The 22,127-nt window shown below is 61.4% G+C and overlaps 1 protein-coding gene across 1 annotated transcript; it reads left to right on the top strand.

The window, feature by feature from the left end:
• The first annotated feature begins 13,635 nt into the window (after positions 1–13,635).
• Positions 13,636–19,547, top strand: IRX4 (iroquois homeobox 4). Its single transcript, XM_060254018.1, has 5 exons — positions 13,636–13,685; positions 14,167–14,430; positions 15,642–15,748; positions 17,271–17,620; positions 18,847–19,547. Exons 1-5 carry the CDS (start codon positions 13,641–13,643, stop codon positions 19,545–19,547), a joined length of 1,467 nt encoding a protein of 488 aa, XP_060110001.1. The 5' UTR covers positions 13,636–13,640.
• Positions 19,548–22,127: the final 2,580 nt, after the last annotated feature.

Genomic DNA, 22,127 nt, shown 5'->3' with positions numbered 1-22,127 from the left:
TGCCTGTCCAGGAATTTATACCAACTCAGACCAAAAACTAACAGCACCATCCTATGTAAAGTTACTTGAGTCTAAGTCAGTTCAGAACACTGCGGGGAGGGATCTTCCGACCATCCTCTGAGGAGCCGCCTTCCAGCCTCAGGAACCTTCCTCCACTGGAGGAGGAGCCACTTAAGCTGGAGAAAGTCAAGGCTCTTGAGGTCAGAGGCAGCCTTCAAAGCTGAGCCAAAAGAAAAGGTGCCGCATAAAATGTTGTAATAAATAATCCGACTTTGTTCGAAAGAGTGGCAGAATAGGGCTGGGATCCCGGCCTGCATACTGATTGCAACAGAACTGGTCCCCACCCAGGACTATGAGCCAAAAGGTTCCCACTTTTTATTGCATATAAAAGCCAGCTGAAATGGCCGGAACCAGAGCCCCCCACATGCTTGTTTTCTTTTTAAAGCTTTCCACCCTCTAACACCTGCGTGTTTGGATATATTCGAGTAAGTACCAGTTAAGCAATTAATATTCACTAATATTTAAATATATGCACTGCTGCCGTTCCTGACTTTCCTTTCCTTCTAAAAACCCAGAAGTGCTTTCTAATGAGTTTCAGTCCTTCCAACATCATTTCATGAACTTAAAAAAATAAGTTCCTGCAGCCAACAGAAGGATTGCACAGGGTCTGGTCAGTGGTCAGAGGCCTCTTGTGGCTCGGTTGGAAATACATGTCCAAGCCAGAAGCCACAGGCCACTGCCAGTGAGAGGGCAGGAAGAGGAACACTGGCCAGGGAGCAGCTGGGGGAGGCAAGGACTGGTGGGAGCAGCCAGACAACTGACAGGTGGAGGGCAGGCTGTGGAGGCAGAGGAATCAGTAAAACACCGATGTCCCTTGAACTGTGGAGACGGGAGAGTCATCTGTTGGGGCCAGGTCAGGAGGTGGAGGCCACACAGAGGGCAGATGGAAGAAGCATGGCAATCATAAGTGCCCAGGTGATGGCAGGAACAAGGGTTAGCGGCTGCCAGAGTGCCAGCAGACAGGAGGGGCAAGGAGGTGGCAATAGCCTGAGAGAGGTTCACAGCAAGTGAGAGCTACTAATAAGAGCCAAGTTCTTCTCTGAATGGCCAGACAGCACTGCAGATGCAGGGAAGCCAAGAGAGCTTGCAGGCCAGGAGGCAGTGATGGAAGAATTGGTGGTGAGCCTTGTCCTGAGGAACTCAATGGTCTCAGGCTAGGGACCTCATGTCCTCCATGGCAGCACTAGGGCTCTCCCAAATTTTCAGCTCCCACACATCAAGGGGGTCACATGCTAGATCTTATCTTTGTCTCAGGGATTGGAGTGAACTGTATTACCACGGATGTCAGACCACTTTGTTCTGAAGGCCCAGTTATGCACGCCTAACCCTCCCTGTTTAGGCAGTGAGAGGATTTATGCTTGCCTGTGGAGCCAAATAGACCCTAACAGGTTCCAGAAAGCTCTGTGGGATCCAATTCCCCCTGGCAGCCAGTTGGATGAGCTGGTGGAGGACTGGCAAAGCTGTCTTTCTGAAGCCGTCAACGTGGTCACTCCCTGGCATCCACTCCACCCCATACCAACTTGACTCCATGGTATTCCTCGGAGCTGAGGTGGATGAAACAGGAGCTGAGACAACTAGAGAGAGTGTGGTGAGAGGCCCAAGATGAAGCTACTAGAACATCTTATAGGTCAGGGGTGGCCAACATTAGCTCTCCAGATGTTTTTTGCCTACACCTCCCATCAGCCCCAGCCATTGGCCATGCTGACTGGGGCTGATGGGAGTTGTAGGCAAAAAACATCTGGAGAGCTACTGTTGGCCACCCCTGTTATAGGTCATTTATGAAGTCCTATGAGATGGAGATGAAGGCAGCAAAGGAGTTCTATGCTGCATTCATCGTTTCACACCCAGTTCAATTATTTAGGTTAATTTGGTCCTTAACATTTTAGCCTCAGAGCATGCCAAACGCTAGGGAATTGGATATAGGCTTTTGTGGATTATTTTGCAGATAAAGTCTTGTTGCTCCGCCATGACCTTCCAGCCACAATTGATACAATAATGGAACTGGAAGCTCCTTGCTCATCTTCAGATCCAGTTTTGGACCATTTCAGCCTGCTCTCCCAGGATGAAGGTGACAAGACCCTGGCTGCTGTGAAACCCACCACTTGTCCCCTTGATCCTTGTCTGTGATGGCTGGTTAAAGCCTACAGTGATGGCATACAAACTCTCCTGAGGAAGATCATCAACTTGTCCCTCTCAACAGGAGCATTCCCAGGGGCCTTGAAGGAGTCAGTGGTCCATCCTCCCCTGAAGAAACCGTCTTTTGACCCTACGGTCCTAGCAAACTACCACCCAGTCTTGAACTTGGCAATGGCAACTCAGCTTCAGGCTTTCTTGAAGGATGCTGATGTCTTGGATCCCTTCCAGTCCAGCTTTCATCCTGTCCATGGGACTGAGACAGTGTTGGTTGCCTTGGTGGATGATCTCCGAAGGCATCTGGATCAAGGCGGTTTGGCCCTGCTGTCAGCAGCATTCGAAACGGTTGACCACAAAGGGTTGGTCCACCACCTTGCTGACATGGGGATACAGGTGCTGGCCTTACAATGGCTGGTCTCCTTTTTCCAAGGTCAGGGACAGAGGGGGGCGCTCAGGGGCAAACTATCCCAGCAGCACCCATTACAACGCTGTGTGCCATAGTGAGTGATTCTTTCCCCAATGTTAGTTAACATCTATATGCACCCCCTCGCCCAGATTACCCAGAGATATGGGCTGGTGTGTCAACAAAATGCGGATTTCACCCAACTCTATCTGCTGATGGATGGTCACCCAGATTTAGTCCTGGAGGAATTGGGTAGGGCATTGCAAGTTGTGGCTGGTTGGTTGCAACAGAGTTGGCTGAAACTTAATCCATCGAAGACAGAGGTCCTGTGCCTAGGTTATGGGGGGCTGGGATCAGGGATCTGGCTCCCATCCTTTTACACGGCTCTGTTGGTGCCCACATCAAGGGTGAAGAGCTTGTGGGTATTCCTGGATGCCTCTCTGACTATGGAGGCCCAGGTTACACCACGGCCAGATCAGCCTTTTTCCATCTGAGGCGGGTCAGACAGTTGATCCCGGATCTCTCCCCCCATGACGTGGCCACAGTGGCCCATGCTATGGTCAGTTCCAGGCTAGATTATTCCAGGTGGGCAGCCATTTTGGTTTGAAGCAGTAAAACAAAGCAGGAGTCAAGTTGCACCTTTAACACCAACAAAGTTTTATTCAGAATGTAAGCTTTCATGTGCTAAAAGCACACTTCACCAGACAAGAGGATGGAATGGCAAACAGTCCTAAATATTGAGAAAGTGGGCAGTGAATTAGTCTGCAAAATCATGGAAATGTTTTTCACACTACATACCTAATGACATAGACGTCAATCTGCTATTCTGACTTATATTGCCTTCTTGTTGTTCCAGCCCAGTCAACACAAACTAACAGTCACCAGACCCCAAATTGTGATTCTTTTAATCTGCTAAAAATCATTTCAATGATTTTGCATACTAATTCTCTTGAGAGCCAACCAGCCCAAGCAGGCCTCACTCACCTGGGGCTCTCCTCGGCCCCTTCCCCCACACAGTCAAAAGACTGCCGCACCAAATCACATAAGAAGTGGAGAAAGGGTTTCTCCAGGAGTTAATGAGGGCTGCTGGGGATGTGGCAAAGCCCCTAGTGGGTGGGTGGCTGCCCGCTCTCCTAATCCAGGGATTGTTATGCAGCTACACCTACTATTCAATGGACCAAGTAGGTGGGGAGGAGGGGGAACCCTCAGAAAGGTTCAGGAGCTGTGCTGCTGGGAGCTCCTGCTGAATCTGAGGCTTGATTGTGTTACCCAACCTCTTGTTCTCCCTGCATCCACTTGCACAGACCAAGAGCAGTGCTCCCTCTAAGCTGTGGAGTCTGGTGAGCAAAAATTATACTTCAGGCACTACTGGCATTAAAGCTGTGAATGAGTGATTTGGCTACTGCATACGTTAGTTTGCTCTGGGGACATCCTTTCCTGAGCTGAGCCAAAACTCTGTGAGCTGGAGGCTAAAAAACTGTGAGCTAGCTCACATTAACTCAGCTTAGAGCGAACACTGACCAAGAGGGTCGCTTGCAATGGCTAGCCCAATTCAGCCCCAATGGAAGAATTACAGTGCAGGTCTAAACAGAGCAAGCAGCACTTGTAGGACTTATGCAGTTTAGGGCTGCACAGAAATGGCGCCAGCCCTGCAAAGCAATGGAGCCTTCCTCACCTTCTTCTCTGATGCTGGGCAGCAAAATCAACAGGACTTTATCTTTAAAAAAAACCCTTCAATTTAGAAGAACAAAACAAACTAGCAAAATGACAAATGATTTATGAAAATATAGGCTGAAGGATACAAACACTACACAAAATATTATCCAAAGTACAGTGAAAACCATTTTCCTGGGAGTAAACTCTATTTAGTAGACCTGAGAAGGAATCTGAGTAGATCTGCTTAAAATGGCAGTGTCAAGGAAGCGTGGTTGAAATAAGCAGGACCTTTCGCTAAATCAAGTGTGTTTTGTTTATGCAGAACTCACAGAGAGACGCTCATCACAAAGACCCTGTTTCATAATCCCAAAGGGACTTGGGCATCCCTCTGATTCTGACAAACCCTCCTAAAGCACAAAGTACCACTTATTCTTTAGCAAGCATTTAGGGCCACTTTTCATTCATTCTGCAGCATCAAGTGATGCAGGTTTCCTGGATGGTACCACTAAACTGACATGCTAATCTCCTCAGGGAGGGTAGCTGACTGTGTTGGTCTGAAGCAACAGAACAGTATGAATCCTGTGGCACCTTTAAGACCAATGAAGTTTTATTCACAGTACTAGCAGTAAAGCCCTTTGTGGAAAGAAATACAATGGTACAAAAGGGGGGGGGGGTTATGAATGTGAAAATGGCAGGAAGGCAAGAAGACAGACAAACAGAATGAGAGAGGGAGGGAGGGAGAGAAATAATGGAAGGGAAAAGATGGAGAGAAAGGAGTGTGAGAAAGAAAAATGAAAAGAAGGAAGGTAGACAGACAGAATGAAATAAAAAGACTGAAAGATTCAGAGAAAGAATGAGAGACAGAACAGAAGGGAAAGGTTTAAAAAGAGGGGGAGAAAAGAGTGAGAAAGAAAAATGAGAAGGAAGGTAGAATAAACACAAAAGGCAGAGAAAGAAAGAGAGAAAGAGAGAAAGAAAGAGAGAGAGAAAGAAAGAAAGAAAGAAAGAAAGAAAGAAAGAAAGAAAGAAAGAAGAGAGAAAGAAAGAAAGAAAGAAAGAAAGAAAGAAAGAAAGAAAGAAAGAAAGAAAGAAAGAAAGAAAGAAAGAAAGAGAGAAAGAGAGAAAGAGAGAAAGAGAGAAAGAAAGAAAGAGAGAAAGAAAGAAAGAAAGAAAGAAAGAAAGAAAGAAAGAAAGAAAGAAAGAAAGAAAGAAAGAAAGAAAAAGAAAGAAGAGTTATGGAAAAGTTGGGGAGAAATGAGTGAAAGGAAGGAAAATGGAAGGAAGGAAGGAAGACAGGGATACAGAAAAATGACAAGGAGACAGGCAGGCAGGCAGGCAGACAGGCAGCCTTTAGAAGCCTCCCTCTCACTTGCAGGTGGGGTGGAGCAAAAGGAAGCCTTCCAATGGCTCCCTGCCTCTTAAAGCAAGTAGCTGACAAGTAGACCCACTCTGCTGGTGGCTGTAAGAGGCAGGGGCCATTGCAAGCCTCCCTTTCACTCCCTCCCACTTGCAGGTGGCGGGAAAGCAAAAGGGAGTCCATTCCATTTCATGGGGCCTTAGGACAGAGTGGACTCCATTGTATTTTATGGCCCCATATGACAGAACGAACTCCATTCTATGCTATCCGCTGATAGGGCAGAGTGGACTGCATTGTATCCTATAAGCCCAGTCCATCCTACTGTCCCATAGGACGCGATTGAGTCCATTCTGTCCAATGGCCTCATAGAATAGAATGGACTCCAATCCATCCAATGGGCCCATAGGACAGAATAGAGTCCATTCCAGCATAGGAGCCCACTGTAGCCTAATTTGAATAGAAAGAGTGAAGAGTATTTGCAGGTGGAAAGGGGGCTTGATACATCGTACAGCGTCAGTGTGTTTATCTGCTGTTGAACTTGCTCCTTCCTGTTGTGAACGAGCATTCCTTTTGTGCCAGTGGAAGAGAAGTAACTGCTGGTGTTTGTCTCATGAACATGTCTCTCGCAGTTTACTGTTTGCCTCACTGTTTGCTCTGCAGCAGTGTTGTTTGTTGGGGGGAGGGGACTGTTGTTGGGCCCTAAGAAGCGGCAGTACTGATCAATAAGCCCTCAGGAGAACCTCTCAGCAGACAAGAGGTCAGTGGGTGTTTGGTGGGGTTCTTGCGGTGGGCAGGGGAGAGCAGAATCAGCCAATGGCATGCCAGAGAGGGTGTGCAAGCCCACATCCAACCAATGAAAATCCTCAGATTTGCCACCAGTAGGAATCCCCAGTTTCTAGATGCAGCCTGGAATGGTACAGTCCAGAGAGGCCCTGCCACTGAATTCTGTGAGAAGTTATCTGCATTGCAGAAAGAGGTCACCAGAATGAGGGGGGGGGGGACTTCTGGGGCAATTTCACAGCGGTGGCCTTCCTCTGCCCAGGCAGTGCAGTGCAGGGGGAGGATCTTGGAGGATCCCACTCAGCCGAGTCCCTTCCGCCAACTTAGCCTACCTTAACAGGGTTATTGTTGCCAACATTACATTAAAAGGGGGTAGCCGATGGCTTCTTCAGGAGAAAACTGGAGTGTAAATATTCAGATAAACATGATCTAAAAGTCTGGAGTCACCTGGGAGGTCTTTGGTTTTGTGCTGTGAGGGGCTTTGAGCTCCCCAAGGGAGAAAGGTGGCTAACAACTGTCTACTGCAATGGTCCTCAGAGCGAGTCTTGCCTCTGCAGATACAGCGAAGTCCTGCCCGCGGTTTAGGAGAGCCAGAAGGGACTTTCTACCTGCTTCCTGCTGAGGGAGGGGCTATTGGCCGGACACCCCGAGAGAGAGTGTGAGAAAGGAACCATCCTGTGCCCTTTTTCTTGGGGGAAACAGGCTGCAATTCTATGCATGCTGCTGACTTGGGAGTAAGACCCATGAACTCAGTCAGGGTTCCTTCCAACAAGCACCGCATAGGTTCTGCTGCCCTCCGGCTCCATCCTCCCCTGTGCTGACGTCTGGAGAGGCACCATTGAAGCCAGGGGTACACCAAGAAGGTAAAGTGCAGTGGACGTGGGTAAAATCCAGGCAGGGTGTATAACCAACCTTTATTTCTGCCAGGTGCCTTGCCTGTGGCGTTCAGGGACAGGTGAGCTGGACCCCTGGCCGGTCCTAACAAACCTCGGAAGGCGCCTGCAAGCGGGAAGTGCCCGCGTCCACTGGCAGGTGCCCGGAGGGCTTCTCCTCCAGTCTTTCAGGGGGGCCTGGCTCAGTTGGGGGAGGGGGTGTGTGGCTGCTTAATGCAAACTGCGAGGGCTGGCGGCGAGGGGGGCAGCTTCAAGCGTTTCCAGGAACTTCAGCGCATTAATACCCCAGCGGGGGGGGGGCGGCGGCGGTATCGGACCGTCAGGGCCAGTTGGGCTCCCCACTCCGTCCGTAACTCCCTAGCTGGGAAGCGAGTGTTCGCCTACCTTGCAGGGTTGTTGTGCCGGTGACTTAGTGCCTGTGGCTCTGGTGGGGCTGGGGCTGGTTCCTGGGCTGGTTCTTATGAGGCGGGGGGGGGGGGGGTCGGGGGGTCCAGGCGGCGCCCAGTTGCTGCGTGCCAGAGCGAGCGAGGGAGGGAGCGAGCCAGCCAGCGAGCGGGGGCGGGCGGGCGGGCGGGAGCGGCGCCTGGGCAAGCGTTCACCAGCGGTGGGGGGGGGGGGGGGCTCGCACGTCACGGCAGTCCGGGGGGTTGGAGGGGGGCGGCGGGGAGCGGCGGCGGCACTCGCGCGTCGGGCAGGCTGCAGGCAGGAGGGCTCGTGGGGGCGCCGCGCCATGCCGCCTCCCGTGGTGCGCCCCGCCGGCGGCTGAGGGGCCGGTCCCGCCTGGAGCTCCGCAGCGCAGCAGCAGCGCAGGTAAGGCCGCCGCCGGTCGGGGAGCCGCTTGTCCCGCCAGCCGCGCCAAAGTTGGCTCCGGGAGAGGCTGCGCGAAGTTGGGGGAGCGGGGCTGGGGGGGCGGGAAAGGCCTCCTGCCTGCCGGCTGCTTCCGCTCGTCCTTCCCGCTGCGGGACGCGGATTCCGGCCGTTTCCTGAGGGTGGAAGGAAGGCGCCGCAGCCGTCCGGGGTCCCTTTGGCGGAGCGGCTTTGGGCAGGGGGCGTCTGTGAGCCCGGCGCGTGTCCCAAACTCCGCTCCCCCCCCCCGCTTGGTGCCTCCCGGCTCCCGCCCGGGCCCTTTCGCTCCCCAGCGCCCCTGGCCCTTCCCTTGCCAAAGAGAGGCGGGGGGGGGGGCGGAAAGTTCCTCTGGAGGGGCCCGATGTGGGCGGCGCATCCAAGGCGCCTGGGGGTGGTCGCAGCACAGGCGGGGTGGCGTCCTTCGGTGGAAGGCGGGCGGGCGGGGCGGGTGGGAGGGGGGCAGGCGGTGTTCGGGGAGCGTCCCTTTCCCGGGGGGCTTCAAAGCAGTTGCCTCCCCGGCCGGGGCCTGCTCCAGCCACCCGCGCCTCCCTGCGCCCGCTTTCGGGGCCGGCGGCAGGACGCGTGGCTGGAGATCCACCAAGTCGGCTGAAAGGTGGCGGCGGCGGCAGGATCTGCTCGTCTCGGTAGGTGCCGCGGTCCCGCTTGGCAAGGGTCGCGTCCTGGTCCGCTGCTGCCCCTTCTTGCCTTCCCTTCCCTTCCCTTCCCGGCTGCAGGCGCGGCTTGCTTGTTTCGCTCTCTTCGGGCCGCAGCCGCCCTCTTCGCCAACGATCCCGGCGTGGTCCGCCCACGGCCCTTCTCCTTTCGCTTCCCGCTGGCCTGCCCTGCCCCTCGACCCCGTCCCTTCACGCCACGCCGAGCCACGAGCCACGTCGGGTGCAAGGCCCGGGAGAGGAGGCCGCCCAAGGGCCAGGGCGCGGGGCGGAGGGGGGGGGGCGGGAGGCCTTGCGGAGCTTGCTCTCGCAGCCCAGTCTTCGGACTTGGGGCCCAAAGGCCGGTGTCTTCGCCAGCCGCCTGACTTCCGACGGCCCGAGGAAGGAAGGAAGGAAGGAAGGAAGGAAGGAAGGAAGGAAGGAAGGAAGGAAGGAAGGAAGGAAGGAAGGAAGGAAGGCCCAACGGAGCTCTGCTTCGCAGTTACACTCGGCGACTGTGCAGTCCTATGGAGCAGGCCCCAGTGCGAATCCAGCCGGCGGCGTCTGACGGAGCAAAAGGGCCTCGGATGGCCCGGGCGGCAGTGAACGGGACAGCCTCTCCGTTGAGCCCAGGACCGAAGGGGGGAGGGGAGCCGGTCTCCGCCGGGGGCTTGAGAAGGAGCCTCGCCTAGAGTTCTTCGGCGGGGCGGGGCGGGCGGGGGAGACTGGGGTGCGGGACGGGGCCTGGAGCCCTTTGCCGGCTCAGGCGGTCGGGAGGGGGGGGAGGGGTTTCCAGTTCCGCGGCATGAAAAACTTCTAGCAGCTGTCAAGAACTTCTCCGCTTCCCTCGCTTTCGTTCATCGCAGAGTTTAAGGGCGGGGACACCTCTGGTGGGAAGGGAGGGAGGGAGGGAGGGAGGAACTTCCCCCGGCGGGGTGAGGCCTTCCCGGGCCAGGCCGGGGCTTTGCTTTCCTGGCGGTTCTCCGGGCGGATTGCAGCGGACAGAGGCCAGTGGCGCGGCGGGATCCGGCGGGGCGCTCGTGGCGCGGCAGGCGCTGGATCCAGCCGGGCAGCAGCAGCCGGAGGCCAGGAGCGCCTTGTAGACAGGGCAGGGCAGGGGCGGAACTCTCCTCCGGCCGCGCACGGAGCGAGTCTGGCCTCCGGCTCTTGTTTCCTGCGGCTGGAAGGAGAGCGCGAGGCGAGCGGGGCCTCCGGGGCTTCATCCGGGTCTTAGCAGGGGGGCAGCGGCGGGGGGGGGAGGGGAGAGACCGTTTCTGGGCGCTGAGAACGAAAAAGAAATAGATTCCCTCCCCCCCCCCATCCCAAACATTTAGAAGCAAATTCTACGCCAGCGACGTAAAAATGTGTTCCTTTTTAATTTACGCGTTTATAGGCCGGCCACAGGAGAATCTTTCGCCAAGAGCCCGATGTCGGGAAGCGGCTGGGCTGGACCCCAATCGGCTGAGCCGCCTTTTCAGTGGTCTGTGGGTCGTGGAGACCAGCGGTCAGCTCCACACACACTCCAACATGCGCTTTCGATACACTTTCCAACTGGATGTTGCCAGTTCCCACAGTAAAATCCAGCTGGGAAGTGCATTGAATGTGGATTGAAAGTGCATTCGAACCAAAGAGAAATCCAAGCGATGGAAGTGTGGGATCGCAGCCCCAGCCTCCCCACCCCCCACGCAAAACGCCCTCCCGATAGGATCCAGCGCCTGCTGCTCGACTTGGCCGGTTTGGGGACCAGGGTGTGATGGGAGGCTGCCTCGGATGCGCCGGCCACGCTTCCTCAGGGCTGGATTCGCCTCCCAGCCGCGCTTCGCTCCTGCCAGCCTAGGCCCAGTGCCCGGGAAGCGGAGCCTCTGGAAACCGCTGGCTTATTTGCATTGACCCTCTTTATAGTCCGCCTTTCTCACTGGGACTCAAGGCGGGTTGCGCATGGTGAGTCAAGGCAACCGAGAGGACGAGGCATTCCATAAACAAGGAGCGACAGGAAGGAGGCTTGTAGAACCGAAGAGAAATCCAAGCGATCCAACTGGAGCGGAGCATCGGGACACATTCGGTGCCGCCACATGACAGACTAAACAGAGGCTCCTTCTTGCAGCAAACGACACACAGCCCTGCAGACGCCCTCCAAGCACAGCGCTGGCGAAGACGCAGCTCTCGGGAATACGCCGGTTTTGTTGTTGGTGGGGGGGGGGGCTTACAGTCCTCCCTCCCCTGCAAGTTTTGCATCCTTTGCGGAAAGCCGGTGGGGGGGAGCCGAGGACGGAGGCGGCCTTTGCAAAGGCTGTAGAAGAAAGCCCCTTTCCGCCGGCTCTAGGCTTGGCTGAAGCGTGGCCCTCCTCCTCCTCCTCGGTGCCTTCCCGGCCGGATCGGGGCCCCTTCCTCTTGGGGGGACTCCCCGCAGCCTTTTCCGCGCCCTCTTCGCCCTCGGTCAATGAGAGCGCTGAGGCGGCGGAGCTGCGGGGCTGAGGTGTGCCGCGCTCTGGGGAGAGTCATCCATCACCCGCAATCCAGCTGTCAGCCCCGGCAGCTCCGTCCCTGGGAGGCACCGGCTCCTGCAGCTGGGGAGGAGGAGGAGGAGGAGGAGGGAGCGGCGGCATTCGTTAGAGCGTGACCCGCGGGCGCTTCCCCTGTCTCAGCCCGCCCGCCCCCCGCCCCCTCCTCCCTCCCGCCGCCCCCCCTCCCGGCGCGCCCAGGCAAGCTGCAGACTCCCGCCCTTGCCCCGCCGGGCTCTTGCCCCGGGCCCCGGGAGCTCCGACGGGACTCTTGACCGGCCGCCTGCTGGGGCTGGCAGGCAGGCGGCGGCTCCTTCCTGTCCTTGGGAGGCGGCAGGCCTCTGCAACCGGCCGAGGAGCCCAGCGGCAGCTCCGCTTCGACGGGGACGCCTTCGCTCCTGGCCTCAACCCCGCGCGGCCTTCTGCTCCAAGCGCAGCTGCCGGCTACTGACCGGGGCCACTGGCCGGGAGCACCTTCTGGGGAAACCAAGGGCACTCCGGGACAGCGCTTCCCGCAGGCGCGACAAAGAAAGCCGCTCCACACGAGGCTTCCTGGTCAGTCTCGAGCTCGGACTTTGGCCAGTCTCCAGCCGGCGCGGTCTTATGCCGGGAGTGTCCACCGGGGAAACGGCCCCCCTCCTTCGCTTCGCACAAACAAGCTACTCTGTGCAGGACCCGCTTAGGGCGGAATTTCTCCCTCCGGTGAGAAAGCGGCAGCTCTCCGAAAACACCTCGCCAGAATCTCTTCAGTGGGGACTGCGATTCCGAAGAGGTGTCGGATTCAACAGAGAGATGTTGCTTGAAAAAGAAAAGCGAGCGACTGACCATCCTCGCCCGGCGCCCCGGATGGTTGCGGCTGGCCCGCTCCCGCCCTTGTAGGTGGTTCAGCGGGACTCCGGGAATGGGTGGAAACCCCAAGAACAAGGGAAGGAGCAGCGCCTTCGGAGAACAGGGCGGAAGGAAGCAAGGAAGGAGACAATATGTCTAGTAGTTTCGTGGTAGTTCGAGAAAATAACAACTAGAAACCAGGTGATATTGAACCAGCCTCTTCAGGTATCGGAATTTCGCGAGACACTTGGTGACAGAGTGCGGTTATTCTTCCCGCTGAAGTGTCCTGTGTGGCCGAGAAATTAGTCCGTCACCTACACTTAACGAAAGTCCATCCAGGGGAGAGCACTAAAGATTCAAGGACTGTTGCATCGCGGTGAAGTAACGGAGACATGTGCCAAGGCCGCCTCTGGGCAGATCTCTCCAGCCGGCTCCGGGGCTCAGATCCCCGCTCCCCCCCCGCGTCCTTCAGCCTGAGAGGCTCCTGCTGCTTGTAACATTCAGTAAGACGCCCGTTCTTGGAAACTGTTGCAGCGCAGTTGGGATAAAGAGATCAGTTGCGCACTAGCGCTTCCATCCTGGTTTAACTCTGTCCCCAAACTGACTTTCTACACTAAAACCAGAGAATCACCGAGTCATAAAGTTGGTTTCTCTGATTCTAGTGTAGGAAGTCAGTTTGGGGACGGAATTAAACCAGGATTAAAGCTTTAGTGCTGAATTGGTCAGCGTTTTGACGTGTGTTGGCAAAAGCTATTTCTTGCAAACTAAATTAAGCTGGATTTTGAAGATGGTCCCGGGCCGCTCCCCCCCCCTCGTCTGCCCACCAAGGCCTGCACGAGACAAAGGCTGCGCTCCATGTTCCCTGCCCGGCCCACCTTTTGCACGCCCAGACCTTAAAATAGCTTCCCCCTCCCAGCCCCCGCAAGGATGGGGGGGGGCACGGTCCGTGCCTGAGCTGGGGATGGGGGATGCAGATGTTTTGGGGGGTGGGGGCTGCCTTGCAACAGGCGTGCGCGGGTCCTCTGCGTGGGACTCATTTGTGGGAGGGATGGAGGGAGAGGAGGGGAGGGGGAGGAGAGGGGCGGCTGCTGGTGACTGACTGTCTCTTTCCTTCCTTCCTTCCTTCCTTCCTTCCTTCCTTCCTTCCTTCCTTCCTTCCTTCCTTCCTTCCTTCCTTCCTTCCTTCCTTCCTTCCTTCCTTCCTTCCAGGGGCTGCCTGCCTTCGCGCCCTGCCGCCACTCGCGGGAAACGCGGCTTCCTCCGCAGCAAATCCTTGGGGCGGGGCGCGGGGGGCTGGTTTCTCGCCCGGATCCCTGGGCCCGCCGGACGGGGCAGCTTGGGGGAGGGGGAGGCCGCTTGCCTGCTCCCCCCGCCGGCCCTCAGGTGCGTCCGGCCCGCGCTCCGAGGCCCCCGCCCCGCCCCTCTCTCCCTCCCGGGCTGCTCTTGTGCTCCGCCCCGCCAGGCCCCGCAGCCGCCCCCGGCCCAGGAAGGAGCTCCCCGCCGCCGCCTGCCCGCCCGCCCGCCCCGGCTGCCATGTCCTACCCCCAGTTCGGCTACCCCTACTCTTCGGCGCCGCAGGTAAGGGCCCCGCTGGGCGGCCTTGGCGGGAGGAGGGGGGCGGGTGGGGGCGGGGGGCAGCGAGGCTCGGCCGGCGGGCTGGGGGCCGAAGGAGGAGCAGCCTCCGGAAGGGCGTCTCCGGGAGCGCTTGGGGCGGGAGGGAGCCCCGCCGGCCCTTCCCTTCTAAAGGCTGCTGCCCTCCTCAGCGGAGGCCAAGGCAGGCCGCGCTCCCCAAGCGGAAGGACTCTCAGTCACACACACCCCCCCCCAAGAAAAAAAACTTGGCTGGAGTCTCTTTGCATGTGAGGACGCCCCCCCCCCCCGCTCCCGGTGCCCTTGAGCCAGCCTCGGTGCGCTGCCCGGGGGACGCCCAAGGCGCGGGGCCCGCAGGACAGGCGGGGCGGAGGGTCCCGGGTTCTGCTGCTCCCCCGGCGGGGCGGGGGGGCGGGGGCGGCCTTGGCCCTCCCCGGGCTGAGCATGGCCCTCTTCTCCTGGCCCGCAGTTCCTGATGGCCACCAACGCGCTGAGCCCTTGCTGCGAGACGAGCGGGCGGCCTCTGGCGGACTCGGGGGCGGCGGCGGGGGGGGCGGCCTCGGCCCAGACTCCCCTCTACTGCCCGGTCTACGAGAGCCGGCTGCTGGCCACCGCCCGCCACGAGCTCAACTCCGCCGCCGCCCTGGGCGTCTACGGCAGCCCCTACGCCAACGGGCAGGGCTACGGCAACTACGTCGCCTACGGCAGCGAGGCCTCCGCCTTCTACTCCCTGGTAAGTCCCGCAGGGCCCAACCCCCCGCCCCCGAGTCCCCCGGCCCCCCTCCCCGTGCCGCTGGGCTCTGAGCAGGCGCCCTGCCGTCTAGGGGCGAAGGCAGAAAAGGGCCTCTGGCTTGTGGCCCCCCTGCCCCTCCTCCACACTCCGGGGGAAGGGGGCTGGGCGTGCCGGGAGGAGGCGGCCCAAGCGGGACCTTTGGGGTCTTCCAGAGGGCTGCATCCCCTCCCAGCCCGGCCACCGGGCGGCGGGACCCTCCTCCCTCCTCCCCCCCCCTTCCCCTCCACCGCGGAGAGTACTGGGGGGGGGGGGACTTGTGGCCTCCGGGAGAGAGGGGCCGCCCACCGCTCTGCTTTGCAGGCCTCGCCTGCCCAGGGCCTGTACAGCTCCGAAGAAAGGCCCCTTCCGTGGCCTCGAGGTGGCAGCTGGCCTGGCCTGGCGCCGCCGGGATCTTCAGACCGGGGCAAACCCGCCTCAAAGCTTGCGCGCTCGGGCCGCTTTCACACGCTCAGGCGCCCTCACGAGTGCCCGGTCTAGCCGCTTGCAGGGCACTTTCGAACCGGATGTGGCCACTTCACTCGCTCAAATCCACTTGGGCAGGGCCTTGAAGTGCCTTCGCCCGTGTGCGCAGCGCTCCCTTGAAGCTGAGTTGGCCTGAGCTGGCTCACAGCATTTTAGCCTCCAGCTCACACATTGTTGTCTTAGCTAAGGAAGGAGGAGCCCGGAGCACGCTAATCCGTGCAGGAGCTCACCACTGTCCGGTCAGTCGCTCACAAAGTGGGATTTTTGCTCACCAGACTCTGCAGCTTGGAGCGGGCATGGAGGGTGCGCGATGGCAGCGGCTGGCTAGTGCCCTTCCAATGCGCTGTAGCCAGGCTTTCCACTGGATTCCCAGTGAGAAACAGGAAAGGCCCTTGGCCAGCGCATCCTCCAAGCGCCCGCGGTGGCTGGCGGCATCTGGTGTCCTCCAACTCTTCAGCGGGGTTAGGCCGCCCGGACTCCTTGGCTCTCAAGGGGGCTTCCTGACTCTAAGCGGGAATAAGGTTGCCTAGGAGTGCACGGGCCCAATCTCTCCCCCGGAAGGTTCTTGGAAGCGTTTTCTGGGCTGGCTTCTTCGGCTGCCTCCTGCCCCCCTTCCGCCTATCTCCGGCCCGGCAGGCAGCGGCCCTCATTGGGGGGCGGGTCTGACGGGCCTCTTTCCCCTCTTGCAGAACAGCTTCGAGGCCAAGGAGGGGAGCGGATCTGCGCACGCCGGCCTGGCTCAGGCGGCCGCTTACTACCCCTACGACCACTCGCTCAGCCAGTACCAGTATGACAGGTGAGACCGGGGCGGGCGGGGGGCCTGGGGGTTCCCGCCTCCCTCCTCCTGCCCCGCCCCCCCCCAGAGCTGGCCGCGCGATCCCGGAGCCTTTGAGCCGCTGTCCCGGAGGGAGGGAGGGAGGGAGGGAGAAGTGGGTCCCGCCGGCGGGCGCAGCCTGGACAGGGCAGAGCGCGCCCTCGCTTCTCCGGCGGGGGCGCCTCCTGCTGCGCCTGTGGGGTTGGGCGGCTGTCCCGTCCCGTCCTCCTCCCTCCCCCCCACCCCCTGGGGAGGGCGCCAGCAGCAGCAGCAGCAGCGGGGAGCGATGGGGAGATGGGCGGGCGGCGGGAGGAGGGGGGGCGGTGGCAGCAACCTGGCTTCTCCTGGCCCCTCCCCGCAGGCTGGCCAAGGGGGTCCGAAGGGCTGGGCTGCCGGGTGAGAAGAAGCGCCCCAGACCTCCAACCAGGGATCCGGTTGCTCCCGCTTAGGGGCGGCGGGGGAGGGAGGGGGCAGCCAGGCCAGGCCTCCCCTCGGTCTCTTCCGAGCAGCCTCCCTTCTCGCCACCGCTGCCCCCCCCCCGCCCAAGCCCCAGGCCGCCCTGTCGGAAGGAAGGCTGCGCGGGGCCTCCAAGCTGGGCGGAACTCCCCGGCACCGACAAAACGCCCGGCCGGGGGCAGCCCTCCTGGTCGTGGGGGGACCTCGAGCGCCTTCCCGCCATCTCCGGGCCGCCCCAGCCCCTCTCCTTCGCTCAGCCTCAGCCCCACCGCTGCTCCTTGCTGCCTTCGTGGAGCCCGCCGCGCCCGCGCCGCCCTTGCCCGCGGTGTCCAAGAAGCGGCCTCTGGAGCTGTGGCGGGGTCTGTCAGGGAAGGCGAGGCAGGGACCCCCCTCCCCTTCCAGCCTCGCAACCTTTGAAGCCCGCGGGGGGCGGGTGACCTTTCCTCCGACGAGGGGCATGAAATATTCAAGCGCAGCCCCTCCGCCGCCTCTCTGCCCTTTCCGCGCTTTTTGTAACGAGAAGCCGGAGCCCTCCAGGCTGCAGAGGAAGGAAAGGGCTGCGCTAACGATTGCAGCCTGGGGGGGGGGGGGGGGGGGGCGGGCTTCGACGGAGGGATTCCGCCCGCAGGTGTTTAGGGTCTTCCTCTCCCCTCTCTTCCCCCCTGCAGCCCCCTTCCCCCTTGGGGCTGCCCGGGGCCCCTTGGAGCCACAGGAAGCGGCGCCCTTTCCCTTCTCCGGGCCAAGAAGCACCTCCACGCTCGCGCCTGGGTGGCCAAGATGCCGCCGGACTCGCACTCCCTGCTCTGGCTCGGGCGGCCCAGACCGCTCCCCCCACTGCAGTCGGCGGGGCTTCGCTCCAGAGTCCTTGGAGGCCCAAGGCTCCGCTGAGCCCAGATGCCAAGAAGGCTGCTGCTCCTCGGTCCGCTGGAGGGGTCGACGCCTCTTCGGGGCGCGTACTCCTCGACGCCAACTTTTGGGCTGGGCTGAGTTAGCTGGGTCAGGGGCCCTCCGGCTCTTCTCTCCTGACCGCCTCCCCCTCCGGGATCAGGTACGGCTCCCTGGACGGCGGGACGCGTCGGAAGAACGCCACGCGGGAGACCACGAGCACGCTGAAGGCCTGGCTGCAGGAGCACCGCAAGAACCCCTACCCCACCAAGGGCGAGAAGATCATGCTGGCCATCATCACCAAGATGACCCTCACGCAGGTCTCCACCTGGTTCGCCAACGCCCGGCGGCGCCTCAAGAAGGAGAACAAGATGACTTGGCCCCCCCGCAACAAAGGCGCCGACGACAAGAGGCCCTACGAGGCGGAGGAGGACGAAGACGACGATGCCGACGAGCATGAGGCCCGCGGGGAGCCTGCCGCCCACGACCGCCTCAAGAGCCAGAAGCTCGCCGGTAGCTCCAGGGCCGGGCCGCGGGGGTGGGGGGGAGGGAGGGAGGGAGGACCTCTGGGGACAGCCCCCCACCCCACGCGCTGTGCCTGCTCCAAGGCGGGGGCTTTTTTCTCTCCCCGCCCCCCCCCCCCCCCCCCCGTCAAAAGAGTTGTTTCCAGAGATAAAAGCAGGCGGGCTCCAGCAATGAAAGGGCCTCTTCCTTCCGAGGCCATCGTCGAGGGCATTTCGGGGAAACACAAAGGGCAAGAGCGGGGGCGGGGTCTGGGGCCCGCTGGGCTTCCCAAGGGCGCCCCCCCCCCGCCGCGGCCTCCGTCGGGCTGTTGTCAGGAACCCCAGCGAGATGCGGGGGCAACAACCTCCTGCTTCCAGCTCTCCTCCTTTGTCAAAGGGGAAGCGGCTCCCCGTGCAGCACCCAGGCCTTGTCCCTAAAAGGCCGCTCAGAGGCGCGCACTGGATGGCCGCGGGGGATGTTTTGATGGCGGCCCTCCGCTGACTTCGGGCGACCGGGCGGGGGTGTTGCGGGCCGGAGAGGTGCCCTTGCCTGGACTTCCCGGGGGTCTCCCGTCCAAAGGGCAGCCCGGGCCCACCCTGCTTAGCACCCCAGATATGAGGAGATGGAGCTCGCGGGGCTTCCCAGGCAGGGCCCCAAGGGAGGGCTTCCCACGCCGTTCCTCGCTGAGCCGCCCAGCAGCCGCGTCTTGGCGCTTGACCCTCGCGGGCGCTTCTCACACTGAGCCTGGCGACTCAGCCGCACGTGGCTCTTCCATACCCACTGCACGGCTTGGAGAAGGCTGCTGGAGTCTCTTGAAATCGCTTCGCCAAGCCAAGCCAAGCCAGCGGCTTGGAAAATGCCTTGAAAGTGGCTTTCTTTCTGCCTCTCTCCCTCCTCCATCTATCTATCATCTATCCATTCGTCCATCCATCATCTCCCTTCCTCCCTCCCGCCCTACATCTGAGGTTCATGTCTTGGGGCTCTCAAACGTCTGCCGTTTATTCTGCGTGGTTCTTCGGTGAGGCAAGTCTCGACAGCGGGTCTGGCTGTGAGGGACTGGCTTCAGCATCTAGTCGCGGCCTCCGAAGGGGGGGGAGGGGGAGCCCAGGTTTGGGGGCGGCTCGAGGGCTGGGCTGGCGAGTTGCTGGCAGCGTGGAGGAGGCAGCCTGGGGCGCTGCGCTGTGGCTGGCCGGCCGGCCTGCCTCCCATGCATCTCTCTCTCTGTGTGTGTGCAGAAGCGGCGAGCCAGGAGGCGAAGGAGCTGGCCTTGAGCGACCTGGAGGACTACGACCCGCTGGAGTCGGAGGGCTCGGAGGGCGAGCTGAAGGCGGCGGCTGCCTTCGGGGCGGCGGAGGCGAGCGAGGGCTGCGCGGACGAGGCGGCGCTGGAAGGCGCCCTGGAGCGGGCCAAGAGCTGCCTGAAGGAGCCCGAGACCTGCGAGGCGGCGGAGTTGCTGAGCGCCCGGCAGCCCCGGGCCAGCTGCGAGGCCAAGCGGTGCTACCTCCACCACCAGCAGCAGCCCCAGGAGCAGCAGCTGGCGGCAGGCGGGGGCGGGAAGCCGCGGATCTGGTCCCTGGCGCACACGGCCACCTCCCTGGCCCCCGCCGAGTCCCCGCCGTCGTGCATGCTGAAGCGGGCGCAGGGGGCGCCGGGCAGCGGGGAGCGAACGGCCAAGGACTCGCCGGTGGCCAACCTCAGGAACTGGGTGGACGGCGTCTTCCACGACCCCCTCTTCCGGCACAGCACTCTCAACCAGGCCCTGGGAGGCCCCGCAGTCTCTTGGGCCGGCGCCAAGCCCGCCTCGCTCCTCGAGCCCGCCGCCCTGGGGCGCTCGCTGGCGGGGGGCGCCGCCGCTGTGGCGCTCAAGGGCCAAACGGACTCCGCCAAAGACTTCCTGCCCTTCGCCAAAGCAGGCAGCAAGATGTTCTGCTCCTAACGGCAGCCCGCCCGCCCGCCCACCCAGGCCCAGGAGGGGCCCCAGGAACCGTCGGGGGGAGCTGCAGGAGTCCCCACCGGGCGCAAAAGCCAGCCTGGGAGCCCAGGATGCCGCCTCAGGCCGCGGGGGAAGGCGGACAAGAAGCCCCCGCCCCACCCGCCAGACTTCCCGCGCTGCGGTCAGTCAGTGGGGCAGAGGCGCCCCTCCTGCTGAGCGTGGGCCTTCAACGCTGCGGGGCGAGCCTGGCCGGTGGCGTCGACCAGGTGCCCGCTGGGGCTGGCTGCCGGAGGCTGCTGTTGGACGTGTGGCATGCCGCGCTTTCTCCCGGCCAAGCGGACTTGCTGGACCTGCCCCCTCCCCTCCCTCCCCCTCCTTGGCGTCTTGTCCGCCCGAAGCAGCACTTCCCCCCCCCCGCCAGTCCCGCGCGCGCCCTCCCCCAGCCACGCACCCCCGACGGCGCCCCAGGCCGGCTGGGTCTATGTCGCCGCCACCGCCGCTCTTCACGCCGCCAATAAAGTGTCTCTGTCTCGCCCACCAGGCCGCGGCCAGTGCGTGAATGCCTGAGTGAGTGCGTGGGGGGGGGGGGGGCAAGGGGGGAGGGTGGCGCTCCGGGGGATTCCTGCCCCTTCCCTCTCTCCGTCCGTGGGCAGCAGCAGGAAGAGCGGACGGAGCCTGCCCCAGGGCTCGGTGGTCGCCGGGGCTGAAGGGGGAGGCCGCGGCAGGCCACACCCGCCCGGCCCGAGGGGCCTCCTTGGGACCCCCGTGGGTAGACTGAAGGCAGCCGCCCGCAGGGCTCGCTGAAAGGCCGGGGGGCCCTTCTTCCTCCCATCCCATGGCCCGAAGGCCGCTTGCTGAGCCGCGCCAGCCTCCTGGTAGCCTTTGCCATCCCGGCCCAGGCCAGTGGTGGGAGAGGCGGGCTAGACCCGGCTTTGAATCCCGCCCGGTGCCAGGCCTTGGGTCAGCCCCCGCTCTCAGCCTGCCCTGCCTGGGGAGGTCAAAGCGGAGCGCGCGGTGGGTCCCTTCGGGTAGCGACGGAAGAAAGACAGAGAGTGGGGGAGGGCGGCTCCCGGCTCCAGCCCAAGGAAGGGGGAGCAGTGCGGACACCTTCCCACCCACACAGCCGCCCCTCTTCTCCCCAAACGCAGGAACGAACCAGCACGTTTCACACTAGCCCTTGAATCCTGGTGTCGCCCTGTCCCCAGGCTAACATCCTGCACTAGATCCGAGCGGGCAGCCGCGCTGCTCTGAAGTAGTTGAACAAAGCAGGAGTCAAGTGGCAGCGTTAAGACCAACCCAGTTTTGTTCAGAACGGGCTTCCTCTAAGCAGAGAGCACACGAGAGCTTGGTCTTAAAGGTGCCACTTGACTCCTGCTTTGTTCGTCCTACACTAGAACCATAGAATCCCAAAGTCGCAGGGTTGGTTTCGCCGATTCTCTGATTCTAGTGTAGAATGTCAGTTTGGGGACTGGGCTAAACCAGGATTCAAGGTCTCGTGCGAAACGGAAAGATTTGCGGGGAGGTGGGGTGTGGCGGGAAGGGGGAGAGGTCCTTCCCAAAAGCATGGGGCAGATGTAACTGGGGTGGGGAGAGGGCCTGTCTTTCCCGGAAGCGCCTGGGATCTGCGGAGCCTTGAATTTCGTTGCCCCGACGAAGGCCGAATTCCGTGAGAAGCGGGCCGGGCTGCCTGTTCTATTCCAGGAAGGGGGGCAGAAAGAAATAGCCACGAAATTGCGGCGGGGGAAGGGGGTCTTCTGGAAGCCTTTGGAGAGGAGGTTGCGGGGGGGTGGGGGGGAGTCTTTTTGTGCTTGACTCCCGCAGAAGAGCTGATATTTTAAACTGCCGTTTTAACGTAGAATTCCTCTGCCGGCCTGGCGAGAGAGATGCGCTGGATTCTCTATGAATATTTCAGCACTTCAGGACGGAGATGCCTCCCCGTTTTGACACTCAGCAGAAGAGCGGCTGAAAGGAAGCCCCAGCGCGCCCCCCGCCCGCCCGCCCGCGCCAGATTCCCTCCCGGCGCGCGGGAGACAGGCCAAGAGCTCGCCTCGCTCCAAGGGCCGGCGTGGGGGGCGGGTTAGGGGGGTTTCCACTGGAGCCCCTCCTCGGATCTCTCCCTCCCCCGAAGGAAGACAAAGGCGGGAGCGGTCCTCGAGCCGCAGCAGCCCTGTCCAGCGCCCGGTTGCGCGCAAGCGGTGGGATCCGAGCCGGACCTCGCCTGCCGGCTTTTGCGAGGAGGGGGAGGGGGGCTGTCTGGGTGCCCCCGGCGCCGCTTCGTCCCCAGAGTCCGGGTCAGGCAGGGGCGATTCCCGGATCTCCCCTGCCCTTTCCCCGATGATGGCGGCCGTGGTGGTGATGGGAAGACCCCGGCTGTCTCTCCGACGGGACTGCGGCGCTTTTCGCAGCCTCCATCACAAACACCTCCCCCCCTTTGGCCATGGGGCCAGCCGGGGAGCCTGGCGCGGAATCTCGCTGCCCCGCCCGTCGAAGGAGCCCCCCCAACAACCCGTCTCAGGGGAGCCCCGCCCCCACCACGGTAGCTGGGCTCCCGGGCGGGGGGGCGGGGGATGAGGAGCTCCCGCT

The sequence above is a fragment of the Heteronotia binoei genome, chromosome 14 (assembly GCF_032191835.1).
Source record: "Heteronotia binoei isolate CCM8104 ecotype False Entrance Well chromosome 14, APGP_CSIRO_Hbin_v1, whole genome shotgun sequence".
Classification (NCBI taxonomy): domain Eukaryota; kingdom Metazoa; phylum Chordata; class Lepidosauria; order Squamata; family Gekkonidae; genus Heteronotia; species Heteronotia binoei.
The sequence above is the reverse complement of the archived record's forward strand: the minus strand, read 5'-3'. Positions and strand labels throughout refer to the sequence as shown.